General features: G+C 37.7%; 1 protein-coding gene across 4 annotated transcripts in view; it reads right to left on the reverse strand.

The window, feature by feature from the left end:
- Positions 1-18,737, reverse strand: part of ush (Zinc finger protein ush) — a 154,477-nt gene that overhangs the window by 41,831 nt on the left and 93,909 nt on the right. For 2 of the 4 annotated variants that reach the window (XM_067107639.1, XM_067107638.1), the window contains exon 1: positions 11,793-12,070. The exons of the other annotated variants lie outside the window; for them this stretch is intronic. In XM_067107639.1, the coding sequence (XP_066963740.1) occupies positions 11,793-11,859 (67 nt within the window). In that variant the 5' untranslated portion in view covers positions 11,860-12,070. Of the gene's footprint in view, positions 1-11,792; positions 12,071-18,737 lie in introns of those variants that run through there. 4 annotated transcript variants of the gene reach the window in all.

Here is an 18,737-nt window from a genome sequence, read left to right on the forward strand (position 1 = left end):
ATATATATATATATATATATATATATATATATATATATATATATATATATATATATATATATATATAATAAATACACTATCTTCAATTCGAGCTCTAGTTTCTTAAATCCTTCGATAGGAACTTTTTTTTCTATATTTTTTTAAAGCATGGATTTGAAATCGCAGCCAGGGGAATCCTACATCTTCAGATATAGGATTCAATCCCTGAGCAGGACATCCTCAGAGTCCTGTTCAGGATGAATTGAATACCTCCGAATTCAAACTTTAAAAAAGCGAATAAATAAAACCACTGAATTGAAAACAAGGGATGGTGGGTTAAGTCTTCAAATCCAAACCAAAATCATTAAATATCTTAAAAGTTACCATAAATTGAAAGAAAAAGCAACAAGCATATTCTCATCAAAAGTCAAACACTATATAAAAAAACTAACCTATCAATCATTCGGTTTGAATTCCAATTCACACCAAATATTCCCAAAGGAAGGGGGATAACAAAAAACTAACCTATCAATCATTCGGTTTGAATTCCAATTCAAACCAAATATTCCCAAAGGAAGGGGGATAACAAAAAACTAACCTATCAATCATTCGGTTTGAATTCCAATTCAAACCAAATACTCCCAAAGCAAGGGAATAACAAAAAACTAACCTATCAATCATTAGTTTTAAATTCCAGTTCAAACCAAATATTGCCAAAGGAAGGGAATGATGGAAAAAACCTATCAATCATTCAGTTTGACTTCCAATTCAAATCAAGAAGGGTATAACAGAAAAAACTAATCTATCAATCATCCGTTTTGAATTCCAATTCAAACCAAATATTCCCCAAGGAAGGGAATAACAGATAAAATAACCTTAAGAAATGAACCGAATGAAATCGAACAGCTGTTTCTTTCACCTGCACAGATGTCCGGAGCGATGGAGATCGGGAAGTCAGTAGGCTAAGGGTCAAAGCAACGTGTAACCTCATTCGAAAATGACACTTACGATCAGCTGTTTCATCATCATCAACATACGTCACCCGTGAGCTGGTTTCGTAACGAAACGTCTTCCACAGAATATAGTTAGAATGATTTTAATCATGGTAACGGGAGTACAACGGCTTTATTATGTGCCAAAACAAAAGAGAGAGAGAGAGAGAGAGAGAGAGAGAGAGAGAGAGAGAGAGAGAGAGAGAGAGAGAGAGAGATGGCGGAGTAACCCGGCCTCTGAAGAGAGAGAATGAATTGATGTAGCAAACTGACTACATGAGAGAGAGAGAGAGAGAGAGAGCTGGCGTAGCAATCTGATATCTGAAGAAAGAGAATTCATTGATGCAGCAAGCTGGCTACACGAGAGAGAGAGAGAGAGAGAGAGAGAGAGAGAGAGAGAGAGAGAGAGAGAGAGAGAGAGAGAGAGAGAGAGAGAGAGAGAGACTGATGACTTTATTTTAAACAAAATGACAGATGTTTGACGAGAATTCTAGTGAAATATCTTTTTAAATAAAATAAAACATCGGGGAAGATTAGCGAGAACAGGAAAGTGCTGTTGATTTGTAGGACATAAAATATCGCTTTCTAAAACAAGCACAATGAGAAAAGCGGTTTGCCCAACGGCTAAACGAGAACCAAGTCATTAACGAAAGCCAGCGCAGCTGCAAACAATTCTGGCACTTGATCTCTCATGACTTCTGTCTTAAGGTAATTTGTCGTTACTTCTGTCAAAAGGTAATCTTTCATGATTTCTGTCAAAAGGTAATCTCTCTCGTGACTTCTGTCAAAAGGTAATCTCTCGTGACTTCTGTCAAAAGGTAATCTCTCACGATTTCTGTCAAAAAGGTAATCTCTCATGTTCTGTCAAAAGGTAATCTCTCATGACTTCTGTCATAAATGTAATCTCTCATGGCTTCTGTCATAAATGTAATCTCTCTTAACTTCTGTCAAAAGGTAATCTCTCATGACTCCTGTCAAAAGGCAATCTCTCACTGACTTCTGTCAAAGGGAAATCTCTCATTGACTTCTGTCAAAAAGCAATCTCCCATGACTTATGTCAAAAGCTTTTCTGTCATGACTTCTGTCAAAAGGTAATCTTTCATGACTTTTGTCAAAAGGTAATCTCTCATGACTTCTGTCAAAAGGTAATCTCTCATGACTTCTGTCAAGAGTTCCTGACAAACTAAATTTCAGAAAAACGTCAGAGATAAGGGAAATTTAAGAAAGTATTTCAGAGATACGGAAAATCACACCAAATATAAAGAAAAATATAAGGACAGCAGAGAAAATATGTCAGACATAAGGAAACAAATAAAACATTCCACACATAAGGAAAACATCACAATATTCTAGTAAATATAGCATTCGAAATATGAAGCTCCAGAAACAAATATGCCAAAAGCTAAATTGTTCATAATTAAAAATTAAAAACATTAAAAACATAGGTTCAAAATGAAACACTCAAAACCAAAACATAAGAGTACTGAACATATTGAACAAGAAAGGAATAAGTGAGGCTGAGAAATACAAAATATTAATGCGAAGCGCGATACATCAGTCAAAATTAAAAACTGAAAGGGAATTAACTCAGATCAGGCAATATTATTCTACTACGTAGGCTCCATCATCATTTTCCATCTGCAATATTAAACTGGAATATACCAATAAGCAAATACGGAGCGCGTCACCGATTTCGATTCCTGTAACTCAGCCTACATCACAAAAAAGCAAACTCCATCTGGTATTGGCGATTTCCAAAGCATTTACACACACACACACACACACACACACACACACTTCAGAACGTCGCAGGCGTCGCGAAAAAGCGATTCCAATCTCGAGCATTTTCCTATACATGCACGGAAGGTGGCCCCAAAACATGCATTGATGCCCTCTGCAGTTTTTCTTTTTTTTTTTTTTTGTTCCCTAGAAGGACGTTCCCGGATTTCGCTGTTTTTTACTGCCGAAGGGTTTTTTTTTTTTGTTAAGATCGAAAAGCAGATAGCGTAGCGATTGCGCGCCAAAGGCCCCCAGCCTTTAAAATGCGCGCATTTGAAAGGCCTCCTTCATTCGCTCGTCCGCTTTTTGCTTCCGAAGACATTCGCTATTCAAATCAGCTGCCGCATGAGGTTTTAATTGATTTTGAAATACGCTTAACGCTGCGCGCGAGCGGTTTATCACAGCTGGAGGCAAAAAGATGGAAATACAAACATTATATAAATATATCAAGACTAACGCTGGATGCTTGTTTGAGTCGGCTGAATAAAACACGGAGAGACAAACATTATATATATATATATATATATATATATATATATATATATATATATATATATATATATATATATATATATACACACTCTAGTCGTAGCAAAATAATTAAAATTTCTACAAAGGAAACGTCATACAAATGACAAGCTCTGTCCCTTTGACTCGCCATCTGCACGTCGACGAACGGAACTTGAAGCTTTTCTCTCTCTCTCTCTCTCTCTCTCTCTCTCTCTCTCTCTCTCTCTCTCTCTCTCTCTCAAAAAGCATACACTTCAAAATAATATTCTTTTTTCTGTCGCTTTCAATCGTGTGTTGTTTACCCTGCTCTATCGTGGCATCCGACTGAAAAACACAATCGTGACTTATCAACGAATCTAGATTTGATCAGCGTGTTTTGCCTATACGCATCCGATGCCGGCCAGCTATCTTGTTTTTCGAACCTTGTTTGTCGGTTGCGTTCTTTCCGTTTCGTTTTTTTTTTTTTTGAGAGCCGGATTGGTTCGCTTCGTAGAACCAAGAAAACCCGGGTGCATCCGCATTGATGATATAAAAATTAGAAAGAAAAAAAAAATGGTTTCAAGCAACGAGCAACGCCGTTGTTTTTTTGTCTTCGTCTAGATAAAGCTCGGTTTCCTCCAGGATGTCAGATTACCGAGGACCGGCGATTACCAGATTACCGAGGACTGGCGAGTGCCAGATTACCGAGGAATGGCGACTGCCAGATTACCGAGGACCGGCGACTGCCAGATTACCGAGGACTGGCGATTACCAGATCACCGAGGAATGGCGACTGCCAGATCACCGAGGACCGGCGATTACCAGATCACCGAGAACCGGCGAGTGCCAGATTACCGAGGACTGGCGACTGCCAGATCACCGAGAACCGGCGAGTGCCAGATTACCGAGGACTGGCGACTGCCAGATTACCGAGAACCGGCGAGTGCCAGATTACCGAGGACTGGCGACTGCCAGATTACCGAGGACCGGCGATTACCAGATCACCGAGAACCGGCGATTACCAGATTACCGAGAACCGGCGAGTGCCAGATTACCGAGGGCTGGCGACTGCCAGATTACCGAGGACTGGCGACTGCCTGATTACCGAGGAGCGGCGATTACCAGATTCCCGAGGACCGGCGATTACCAGATTACAGAGGACCGGCGACTGCCAGATTACCGAGGACCCATAAGTAATGCCTACAGTGCAGCACGTGAGGTGCACTGACGGCACTAACCTCCCCACGGGATTAACTCTGTGTAGGTTACATCCATTCAAACCAATTTTTTTAACCAAGAGAGCTTGGACATCAGAAGTTAGCAGTCAATACACTGTGATTTCCAAATAACCAGGAATCTCAAACATTTATCATCAAAGTAGTATTATGTGGAATCTGCTTTATGTAAATTCTTTCATATAACTGAACGGACAGGACGAGATTCTTAGCCTCCTTCTCAATATTCCCACACATAATCAAGTCTTTATAAGCATTAATGACGCATAATTAAATCTTTATAAGCATTAATGACGCATAGGCTAATTAAGCCTTTATGAGCATTCATGACGCATAAGTCTTTATAAGCATTCGTGGCACATAATTACGTCTTTATAAGCATGACACATAATTAAGACTTTATAATCATTAATGACAAAATTACGTCTTTATAAGCATTAATGACATAATTAAGTCTTTATAAGCATTAATGACATAATTAAGTCTTTATAAGCATTAATGACATAATTGAGTCTTTATAAGCATTAATGACACACAATTAAGTCTTCATAAGCATTAATGACATAATTAAGTCTTTATAAGCATTAATGACATAATTAAGTCTTTATAAGCATTAATGACATAATTAAGTCTTTATACGCATTAATGACACACAATTAAGTCTTCACAAGCATTCGTAAAGCACAGAGTATATGATGCGCTGCTAACAGACTGACAAACAAATAAGCATTAATGACATAATTAAGTCTTTATAAGCATTAATGACATAATTAAGTCTTTATAAGCATTAATGATATAATTAAGTCTTTATACGCATTAATGACACACAATTAAGTCTTCACAAGCATTCGTAAAGCACAGAGTATATGATGCGCTGCTAACAGACTGACAAACAAACAAACTGAACACAAAACATAACAATGGCAAAGATAACTGCTAAAACCAAACTCTGTCCCAGCAAACGCATCACTCAAACCAACAACAAAAAAAAAAAAGACTTTTTACCTTTACGCCACCAAAGGCACTACAAAAAGCTGGAAACACGTGGCTGGAACGAATTCCCAAATGTTCCCGGAACCCAAACGCACTCAGTAGGACCAACTTCACCCCACCACCCGCCTAATAAATAACGAAACGACGCGAAATCGAGTGAATCGCTGATATCGAATTTCGAGTTCCATTGTTTCGGGAATTCTCCCAGCCACCCTTCATATTCAGGAACGAAGAAGGCGATAACAGATCGATTCCCGGAGACTCAAAAGATGGCGATAATGAGGATGATGATGGCTGATAGGGAACTCACCGATTGAAAAGATAAGGACGTGTTCGCTCTCTCTCTCTCTCTCTCTCTCTCTCTCTCTCTCTCTCTCTCTCAGTCGTGATTTTTACACGATTTTCACACTCGCGGGGCCAGAGAGAGAGAGAGAGAGAGAGAGAGAGAGAGAGAGAGAGAGAGAGAGAGCAAATTGGTACCCAAAAAGGGAATTCATTGAGAGAGAGAGAGAGAGAGAGAGAGAGAGAGAGAGAGAGAGAGAGAGAGAGAGAGAGAGGTAGCAAACTGGCACCCAAAAATGGAATTCATTGAGAGAGAGAGAGAGAGAGAGAGAGAGAGAGAGAGAGAGAGAGAGAGAGAGAGAGAGAGAGAGAGAATGTAGCAAATTGGTACGCAAAAGGAGTTCACTGAGAGAGAGAGAGAGAGAGAGAGAGAGAGAGAGAGAGAGAGAGAGAGAGAGAGAGAGAGAGAGAGAATGGTGTAGCAAACTGGCACCCAAAGAGGGAATTCATTGATGTAGCAAACTGAAGACACGACTGAGAGAGAGAGAGAGAGAGAGAGAGAGAGAGAGAGAGAGAGAGAGAAATGTCCTACATTTCTAACGGAGATGACGAGGACCACGCTGCTGACGCCGTCGACGACGAACAAGCCAAAGGAGCTCTCTCTCTCTCTCTCTCTCTCTCTACTGTAGAAGATCAATCAACAAGCAAAGCGCTGTCAACCTTATCGTCAACGCGTCCGCGATGTAGGAATCTTCCCTATCGGTTTCTCTCTCTCTCTCTCTCTCTCTCTCTCTCTCTCTCTCTCACAACATGGGAGACAGATATTGGCCAATCTAAATTCATAAACGGAGGGCCGCTGGAATCGTTAAAGAGTCGCCCTGCTGCTGTAGGCGACTGATAATAGTAGTAGTAGTAGTAGTAGTAGTGGGGGTGGTGGTACTAGTAGTAGTGGGGGTGGTGGTACTAGTAGTAGTAGTATTAGAAATGCTAGCAGTAGAAGTAGTAGTATGAATGACAGCAGTATTGGTTGCAATAGCAGCAATAAAAGCAACAGCAATGCTAAGTGGCATCAATATAAAAGCAGCAACGTCAATAATAGCAGTTTGGTAATAACAGCAATACTAAGTGGCATCAATACAAAAGCAGCAACGTCAATGATACTAGTCTGGAAATAACAGCAATGGTAAGTGGCATCAATATAAAAGCAGCAACGTCAATAATAGCAGTTTGGTAATAACAGCAATAGTAGGTGGCATCAATACAAAAGCAGCAACATCAATGATACTACTCTGGTAATAACAGCACTGCTAAGTGGCATCGATATAAAAGCCACAACGTCAGTAATAGCAGTCTGTTAATAACAGCAATGCTAAGTGGCATGAATATAAAAGCAGCAACGTCAATAACAGTACCGCGGTAATAACAGCAGTAACAGTGTGCTCTCAGCACCGCGGTAATAACAGCAGTAACAGTGTGCTCTCAGCAGCAAGGGTACCACTTGTAGAGTTTTATTAACAAAAAATAAAAATAAAGAGAAAATAGTAAACTGAATCAGTAAAGAAAAGCAGTAAAAGTAAATAAATACAAGCAGTAATAGCAAGAGCATCTGTAGTGATAGTAGTGCAACACCCCCGTTCCAACCCCCACCCCACCCCCAAGAAGCAGTTGTAGTAGTTCCCGAGAATGAAATTCCGAGGAAGTGGCGACAAAATAACAGACCCGATATTCCAGTGACATATGAGAGAGAGAGAGAGAGAGAGAGAGAGAGAGAGAGAGAGAGAGAGAGAGAGAGAGAGAGAGGGGGAGGGGGAAGGGGGGCGTTTCTCCCCATCACAAAACGACAGGAGAATGGATACGCGTAAATGACATTCACATACGCACAAACACGTCGGGGCCGTTAATGACTAACAGTGCATTTTCCAATTGTAGAGTGAATATGAACGAATCTCTGTTATATATATGTAAGTGGTTGACGCCGTTCGTTATCAGTTGACGCACAGAGAGGAAAATACAATTTATGCTAGTAAAACGATCCAATAAATTTAGAATGAGTGGTGATTTTGTATATCAAAAGACGGTCATAAATAAATGTGTATATGTATATATATATATATATATATATATATGATTATAATCACTTTCGTACGTGATTCATTTATCACACATCACCACAGGTGAAAAATAATTGACCGGGTCAATGGCTTGGAAATAAAGTCGAAACCAGTCAGGACCTATTTTTCACCTGTGGTAATGTGATATATATATATATATATATATATATATATATATATATATATATATATATATATATATATATGTGTGTGTGTGTGTGGTCTCTTTCAAAATTAATATATTAATGTGACCTAATTCAGTTATTTTATTCATTTATCTTTATATATTTCCTTTAAAATTCATCAAGCAACAAAGAGGTCACTCACTGTACGAAGCTCCGATGAACTACAGCCTATTATTAATTTGTATATTTGTAAAGGGTTAGGTTACTTTAAATTTAATGCGCCTGGTTTAAAATGTACTGACCTGACCACCTAAAAACATGCATTCATTGGTCAAGAAAGTATACGATACAATTATAAATACTTATATGCATTCATACTGCAAATATAACTCTTTCCATAATAGCTCCTCTAAAATAGTTGACTGGTTGATTGATTTAAGGTTCTTTGGCACCGTTCCACTAAAATGATAATTATTAGTTTGTATGATAAGATAATATATATATATATATATATATATATATATATATATATATATATATATATATATATATATATATATATATATATATATATATAGAAACAAAAATTCAGTTTTTGAAGGTTCAAATTCATTCCCTCAAGTTTTCACTAAGCGTTTATGTAGCATGAAAACATACCTAATTTATCAATATAAACCACATTCTTCTTTCCATTACCATTATATTCACTAATATTTGAAATACTTAACAGCAGAGGTAATCATGAGAAAGTAATTTTCGTTCTTAGAATCAATCAATAGTGTATGAATCATTGGACAACGTTGAAACGTGGCGATCAAATGCCGTAGAGTTTCTCAACTCCTCCAGGATTGTCGCCAAATTGTTAATAAATTTTTTTCACTAAGTTGAACGCCAGGCTCCCCATTCGCAAAGTCGGATAGATTACGCTATAACGGCATACTACAGTGCACAAGGAACCATTTGTATACGGGGAAAATACTAAAAAGGATATTTTTCGATGGAGAAAATTGGTATTATTAGGAATTCGCGACGAGAATTGGATATCGCCGGACAGTAGCACAAATTTACTTAGAACTATGAAGTCATCACTCACATCAGAAACAAGAACAAAGGAGTAACAATAAACAGCAAGAATAAAAGTGAAAGAAGATAGCTAATAATTTTTCCTTCGCCATTTCCTTCTTTCGCAAAAGAACCTAATTAAAGTCTTCTGTTCTCTACGCGTTATGAAAACCACCCGTGCTAAACCTACATAACTCATAACATGGTTTACACGTCGCTTAGTCAAACAACCCATCTTTTTCCATATACTTAAAAATAAATCGATCTCAATACCGTCCAACCTATTTTCTGGAATTAAATACAGCAATTCGTGTCCTACTGAAAAAAGATAATAATTTCCTTCCTTCAGTTCATTTCTGTATGTTTACGTTTGGACAAATATTAAGCCACATAATCTCATTTGATATTGAATTCGCTATATACCTTGGGAATAACTTACAACTGAAGGAAATTATAACTGATAAGTACTTCTGCGCCGGTCAGGATTCGAACCTATCCCAACAAATACATTTATATGTATATGTACATATAAATATGTACATATACATATTACAAAATTATATATATATATATATATATATATATATATATATATATATATATATATATATATATATAATTATATATCATTCAGTAATCGCACAGAATCCTGTTATTCAACCATCTAATATTACAGCGAATTTGTAACAAGTTCAAATTACAATTCACCTAAAGAGAAAAAGTTCCCAGTCGCTGTCTGTCGGCCGAAAAAAGCATATATAGACCCAACAGTAAGGTGGATGGGAGACTGCTCAATAAAGTTTGTTATCGACTGACAGGAGAGAGAGAGAGAGAGAGAGAGAGAGAGAGAGAGAGAGAGAGAGAGAGAGAGAGAGAGAGAGAGAGTTATTAAGCTCTTTCTGGAACGACAAAGGAGAAATCATTTATGACATTTTTAATTGAAATGTATTTATCATCAGCCAAACTTTACCTTCAGTCATGTATTTTAATTATACACACACTCGTGTATGCTATACAAGTTGTATGGGCGTGTATGCTACACTCCACATGGAGCAAAATGCTATACTACTCCACATGGAGTAAATTACTATACTCCACACGGAGCAAAATGCTATATATACTCCACATGGAGCAGGAGACGAACGACATTCCAATAACAACATTCCCCCTCCCCCTTAAAAAAAATATACAAGCTCACGAAGGGAGGAGGAGGAGGAGGAGGAGATAAAGAAACTGAAAAGGCAGAGAGGATAAAAATGATAAAAGCGGGCGCGAGAAGAAGGGGCGAATGTTAGGGGCACGGGAGGGTAGGGGGGGGGTAGGGAAGGGGAGGAGAAGGGGGGGAGAGAGAGAGAGGTATGGTCGCGATAAGGAAGAGGAGGAGGTGGGTGGTGGTATAGGGAGGCATGGAGATAGGGAATGAGGGGAGGGGGGAAGGGAAGGGGAAGGGGAGAGGAGGGGGGTATCCCCATTTGCAACTTAGCTTCGACGTCTTTTAACGTAATCCATGGAAGAGCTGGTCCAGATGAAGACGCTGATAACGTCCCCGAGATGGGAGAAACCGATAAGGGGGAGAGAGAGAGATGAGAGAGGGCGATAACTAGGGAGATGGAAGGTGGTGATAGCGAAGGAAGAGAGAGAGAGAGAGAGACGAGGAGGGAGGGAGGGAGGGAGGAGGATAGGAGGAGGAGGAGGGGGGGCCAAAGGGCAGCATGTCTGGGGTTGGCGAAGAAGGGGTGAATGGAAGACCACTGCGAATAACTGGATAGATAGATGGATGGATGGATGGGTGAAAACTGGGGTGGACGCCGTTAGTACAACTAAAAAGGGGGTGAGTCCAATCTTGACGAGGAAGCACAAAACTTCTTTTTTTAAAAAAAAAAAAGGAGTACCGAACAGGGGCAAAACATCCAGGACGCAAAATGGGAAAAATTGACACGAACTAATAACAGGAAGTCATTGATAAACTCACTGATAAACTGACGAAAACAAACAAACATCAATTTTTCTCATTTCACCAGAAACGGATAAACACGATTTTATTATCGAGGTCTGTTGTAGTCTTAGTACACACACATCAGATAAACAGGCAAGTTAAGTAAAATAGGAATGACGAGCTAGACGAACAGCGTCGTAAACAAACGAACGAAATAAACAGCTTTACTCAGAGACAGTCAAACACACACACACACACACGCACAAACACACACGGAACCTAAATAAGATAGAAGAGATACGGCACACAAAACGAACAGAACGATAGATTGCACGATAAGATACGGGAGAGATGGAAAGATAGATAGATAAATTGGGGGAAAACGAGAGAGAGAGAGAGAGAGAGAGAGAGAGAGAGAGAGAGAGAGAGAGGATGCACGTGCACGTACACACTGACAGAACGGACAAAGAGCAAAGAAGAAAACATATATACCAGCTGGTGTATAAAACAGTTTATCTTGTCGTAACACACGAAGAGGTTTGGATGCGAGATACGGCCTACAGAGAAGCAGTCGGGAGGGGAAATCCACGCGTGCATTAAATTTCCTAAATTTATTCCCTTTGTATGTAAATTGTTAAGAGAGAAAAGCATGCATCTGCCCATACGTGTAGGCCTAAACTATACTCCCAGCTACTGCTTGGCGTGAGAAAGTTACGGACAGGAGGAAAATTTTAACGCTCGTCAGCAGAGCTTCGAAAGAAACTTTTTTTTTTTTTACCACAACAAATCAAATAAAATCATTAACAAACCTCTAACGAAGGACGGCGATAACAGCCTCTCCACCAACAAGGGTAACGAAACGGCCAGTTTCTCCATATCGCCCCAGTGAAGTCCGCGATCGAAGCACAGTCAGTCCCAACATGAAACACCAAAAGCAACAACAACAACAACAACAACACAAGACACTGATACAGCAACACACAAAGCGGTAGGTTCCCTGAGTCCTTTTTTCAACCCCCAGTTAACACAAGCCGACTCGCAGGAACGGGGAACGTGGTCCGACGATCAACACATCCCAGTACCGACTGACGGCCAATTCGCTTTCGAGGTCTGCCTCGCTCAGGTCCGTCTCGCGTGGAAGGGGGCGGGGAGGTTGGAGGTGCTGGGGGTTCCCCGGTATAGGGGGGGATAAGACTTGACAGAGGACCCTTCCCTAGGGGTGTCCCTCCTCCTTGAAGTATTATAGAGGCTGGTTCACAAGGGAAGGGGAACCCTTACTTACTTACAGGTTCCTCGTTGTGGGAAGGGGCAGGGGGGGGGAGGGGAGGGGGGAGATTGGACGGGTGGGTAGCACACACCGATGATGTATTAAAATTCCCAGTTACTCAAAGTAACACCTGAACGTACCTGTTCAATAGCGCTGCGAGAGATTGTCTTTTATCGCTCGCTCGATCAGTCTACATCCTTCCAGGAGACGGGTTGTCAAATTAATCTTTCAATTCCTACTAAGAGCATTAAACGAGGTACTATGAATAAGAAACATTCACAAACCAAAAACGCCATGTTTATCGAAGCTCCGAACGTATGTTAAATGAGAGAGAGAGAGAGAGAGAGAGAGAGAGAGAGAGTAGAATAGTGACAAAATTGAAAATGAAATAAGTCGTATTTGTACAACTGCGCAGGCTGTGAGGACGAGCCCATTATGACGTCACAATCACACTGTTATAGAGCCAACTCGCTTCCGAGGATAGTGCGTATAACATCACACAAGTACATGCTTCTTAAGAGGACGCCAACAAACACACGAGTGGTTTGTGACGTGTTCAAATCATTATATACACGACAGGCAACAGAAATAATGATGTGATTCAAGTGGTACAACAGCGATCGACCAAAGTTTTTTTTTTAAAAACACGTCACAATAAAATCGATTTCAGAGAATCGTGAACAGTTTCTGAGGAATATATATAGTAATTTGTGAAAAAGCATGGCTAGGAATGAAACAAAACTATAATAAAGTAATGAAACAAACAATAGCAGTAACTTTGAGTATATAATAAGTAAGTATAGCTTAGTAGTATATAACAACGGTATACAAGCTATTACAAAATTGTTATAAACCACAAAAACACGGAAAAATCACCGAAGCATTTCTCACGGAAATCAAATTTCCTGACATTTAAAGGCTGCCGAATTGCTTAATACTTTTAAATTCAACAACGACATCTGGTTGAAGAGTCAACGAAAACATAAAACAAACAAGAGAGAGAGAGAGAGAGAGAGAGAGAGAGAAAATCAGCTCAATCAACCCCTCGAGTTGGGCAAGGTGGGGAATGCAGTTATCAATAAGTATTCGGCTAAGCTGATTGATACATCTTTATTCATGCATTGAAATGTGTGTCTTACATCGAAGCAAAAAAAACCCACATTTGAGAATGTATTATTATTACACAAACGATGAATATAAAATACGCGTACTACATTGCCTCATAAAATTACACACTGACACGAACACACATACACACATATACTATATATATATATATATATATATATATATATATATATATATATATATATATATATATATATATATATATATATATATATATATAATACGTAAGAACAGCATGCAAGAATGCATACAAAAATAAATTAATATAAACCTCATGCAAACGTCTTGAGTTCAACATTTTAGTGAGAGAGAGAGAGAGAGAGAGAGAGAGAGAGAGAGAGAGAGAGAGAGAGAGAGAGAGAGAAGGATTGTGGGGGGGGGGGGTGAGAGCCAATGTCTTTAATTCTTCTACTGTACATCAACCACCTCATGTAGCCAGTTTGAAAAAAAAAAAAAAAGTAGCCTAGGAAGCTGCAAGATCAAGCAAGCAGCGCATATCTGTAATGGCCTTTCGTACTGGTTTTTCTCTGGTTTAGTGGGTTTTAAGTTTTTTCCTCCTCCTCCTCCTCCTTCTCTCTCTCTCTCTCTCTCTCTCTCTCTCTCTCTCTCTCTCTCTCTCTCTCTCTCTCTCTCTTCCGAAGACAGGTAAAAGATTGATTTTATGGTACCCGGGTCCTGATAGCGGGTCTGCAGACACGGTTATCACACACTTATATCGGCACGCATGCTTTCTCTTCCACTCATATCCCCCCCTCCTTTATCTTATTTCTCTCTCTCTCTCTCTCTCTCTCTCTCTCTCTCTCTCTCTCTCTCTCTCTCTCTCTCTCTCTCTCTCTTTTAATCAATGAGTTATCTACTTTTTTATTCATGCCTCTGAATCTCTCTCTCTCTCTTCTTTTTTAAATCAATCTGTTATCTACTTCTTCATTCATGCCTCTCTCTCTCTCTCTCTCTCTCTCTCTCTCTCTCTCTCTCTCTCTCTCTCTCTCACTTCTTTTTTTAAATCAATCTGTTAACTATTTCTTCATTCATGTCTCTCTCTCTCTCTCTCTCTCTCTCTCCTCTTTTATAAATCAATGAGTTATCTACTTCTTCATTCATGCCTCTCTCTCTCTCTCTCTCTCTCTCTCTCTCTCTCTCTCTCTCTCTCTCTCTCTCTCTCTCTCTCTCTCTCTGGTATCTAAAAAAAACTTTATTCCCATGATTTGATAATCTTAACTTGGCTTTCCATTCAAATATTTCCAAGATATTGGATTCTCTTCTGATTAAGTCCCAATCATACTTTTATATGTTCAGACACAACAACAACAACAACAACAACAACAATAATAATAATAATAATAATAATAATAATAATAATAATAATAATATATGCGAAGTCCTTTCAGATATTCTTATTACTCGCTTTTCTATAATAATAATAATAATAATAATAATAATAATAATAATAATAATAATAATAATAATAATTCCCAATTAAACAAACAGTCAGAAACCTTCAGCTCAAACGTGTACATGATATCTTTCCTGAAGTACAAGGTTTGTAAAAAAAAACACATATACATACGCACGCACACAAAACCAACAGTCAGAAATCTTCATCTGAAAAGTGGACAAGATATCTCTCCAAGAGTACAAGGTATGCAAAAAAAACGCACACACACATCCGAACACATATACATACAAACACACACACACGCACACACGAACACATACACATACAAACAAACGAACACCCCCCCCAAAAAAAAAGAGAGCCCTAAAAGGTTATGCAAAAAAAAACCGCACACACATACGAACACATACACATACAAACAGACGAACACACACACACAAACGAACACCTACACATACAAACACACCCAAAAAAGAGAGAGAGAGAGAGAGAGCCCTAAAAGATCATTCGTCATTCAACCTCAAAAAACGGAGGTTCGACGCAGCATCAGTAAAATGTAGAACCTCGTATCTGGGACCAAATGACCGTCATTCCGACTTGCGAACTCCATCGGTTCTCCTCCGACAAGCCCTCATTTTTTTAGTCCGCAGGCAGAGCCCTCTTCTCCTTCGTGTTACGGACACTGCACGGACAAATGACCTCCAGCGAGATGTAGGTTCCGATATTAATAAAATGATATACACCGCTGGCACAGTATCGGATGTGTTCTGGTTTTTGCTGGCAGTTTGATGGAGGTTATTTGGAAGCAGCGGTTTGGTCTGTTGTGCGAACCTTCTAAAAGAACACAGGCTCAGTTATACATACATACATACATACATACATACATACATACATACATACATATATATAGAATATGTATATATATATATATATATATATATATAGGTACATAAATATTTTATATATATATATACACATATATGTATATATACATAAATACATAAACGTGTGTGTGTATGTATGTACCTGTGTGTGTACTTAGCCTTATGCCAGCACGGACTCTTAGTCCTCAGCAATATCACCATGTAAGTGACGTTCTGCTTCTACAAGGGAATGACGAAAAATAAAGTCAAATCTGTTTTGATAAAATTTAGCTTTCTATCCCATGAATAAAAGGCAGACTGAAAATGTAAAAAAAATAAAATATTCAGCGTTAATTCTTACATTAGCTGGGAGTTTATTAGACGCTAATAAACAAATGAAATTGTAAAGACAGGTAATAGATTCTATTCCTGTTATATCCCACGAAAACAAATGTCTTCTGTAAATTTTTCAAAAGGGTGTTTTTTGTCACACACAATTCCGCAATTGAATCTGTTTCCCAGATATCCACAGAGTAAGAATGGCTCTGATAAAACACTCTTAACAGCGCCAGACAGACAGCTATTATCTTTCAATTGCGTAACTATCCAAATCTCTCTCTCTCTCTCTCTCTCTCTCTCTCTCTCTCTCTCTCTCTCTCTCTCTCTCTCTCTCTCTCAACATACATTATCAAATACTACTTTCATTTGCATGTACAAAATCCATTCTTCCTATTATTTTTATTCTTCGTATCATTCAAAAGAAAAAAACTGCACATCGCCAAATACTAAATTCATTTGAATGCACAAACGCTATTCCTCGTATTATTTACAAAAACTTAACTTTACAAAATACTACAATCATTTGCATGCGCAAATTACATTCATCGCACTATTTTAAAAAATTCACATTGCCAAAAACTACATTCATTTGCATGCACAAACTCCATTCGTCGCATTATTTAAAAAAAAATTCACATTACTAACAACTACATTCATTTGCATGCGCAAACTCCATTCGTCGCATTATTTAAAAAAAAAATTCACACTGCCAAAAACTACATTCATCTGCATGCACAAACTACATTCGTCGCAATATTTAAAATAATCACAATACTAAAAACTACACTTATTTGCATGCACAAACTCCATTCGTCGCATTATTTAAAAAAAAATTCACAATACTAAAAACTATATTCATTTGGATGCGCAAACTCCAATCGTCGCATAATTTAAAAAAAAAATCACATTACTAAAAACTACATTCATTTGCATGCGCAAACTACATTCGTCGCATTATAAAAAAAAAAAAAATTCACACTGCCAAAAACTACATTCGTCGCAATATTTAAAAAAAAAAATTCACATCACCAAATACTACATTCACTTGAATGCACAAACTCCATTCCTAGTATTATATATAAAAAACTGCACGTTTTACATTAGCCGTAGAAACGAAACGAGTTTGTCTCCAGTTTTGAAAAGCCTTTTGCTGCAAAAATTCCTTTTGGGGAAATCTATACTGGGTACCGGAATGTTTCGACATGCTTATCCAAGTGTGTGTGTGTGTGTGTGTGTGTGTGTGTGTGTGTGTGTGTGTGTGTGTGTGTGTGTGTGTGTGTGTGTGTAGTTTATTCCGTATGCGATTTTCACTCCAGGCTGATTTCCCTTTGGGATTGGGAATTTTAAATTCCACCAACGAAGGTTTTCAAATGAAAGGATAAATCATTTATAGTAAGCGTAAAATAGTGGTGTGTATATGTATATATATATATATATATATATATATATATATATATATATATATATATATATATATATATATAATTATATATATATATATATATATATATATATATATATATATATATATATTACATATATATCTTATATATATATATATATATATATATATATATATATATATATATATATATATATATATATATATATATATATATATACGCAAACATTAAGCTACAAACTTCGATTAATGCCCAATTCGCTACTTCGGGATTATCACCGAAGGGGAATTTTTAAGTGATTAAATGATCTGGTACCTAAGTGACTCGAACACCCCACAGTACCCACCAACGACTTCCAGTCGAAGTGCAAGACTAGTCAGCTGTCAAGAGAGGTCTTCAATGTCAACTGGAAGTCGTTGGTGGGTACTGGCAGGTGTTCGAGTCCCTTAGGTACCAGATCATTCATCACTTATAATTCCCCTTCGGTGATGTTCCCGAAGTAGTGCGAATTGGATATTGGATATTAAACGATATTTGTAGCTTAAATGTTTGTATACGATATGCCACAGTGATGTGATAAAAAATCATATATATATTACATTATATGCATATATAATATATATATATATATATATATATATATATATATATATGTATGTATGTATATATATACATATTATGTATATATATATATATATATTAAATATAAGGAGCCATAAAAATGCCACAATGTAGAAAGTAAATGCTATATTTCAGAGACCAAACAGTCTCTCTCTTCAGACAAACAATAAGAAAAAGTTACAGAAAAGCGGTATTTATAAAAGAAGGTCCATAGGTCAGCCGTTACATCACTCTAGTTGACAATTTCACGTTAATCTTCTTAATCGCTGGTTGGAGGATGATTTTATCTATAATATCTGAGTCCCAGGCTCCTTTTGAAAGGTTCATGGGCTCCTTATACTTGATGGGATTCTGTTTTAACAGAAAATACTTCACAGTCATATATACAGTATATATACATATATATATATATATATATATATATATATATATATATATATATATATATATACACACACACACATATATATACATATATATATATATATATATATATATATATATATATATATATATATATATATATATATATGTATGTATGTATGTATGTATTAGACAAAGATCGATAAAACTAAAAGGACCTGTTTTATATCCTAGACTTCTCCTTCATGCAAAGAAGTAAACATCCCGTGCAAGCACATTTACTATAACGTAGGTACCCAGCAGTTGGTGCTTTAAATAGACCCACCAATGATCACTCCAAAAGATGTGGGAAAGATGAAAGCACTCTTGATATG

The sequence above is a fragment of the Macrobrachium rosenbergii genome, chromosome 8 (genome assembly GCF_040412425.1).
Source record: "Macrobrachium rosenbergii isolate ZJJX-2024 chromosome 8, ASM4041242v1, whole genome shotgun sequence".
Lineage (NCBI taxonomy): Eukaryota > Metazoa > Arthropoda > Malacostraca > Decapoda > Palaemonidae > Macrobrachium > Macrobrachium rosenbergii.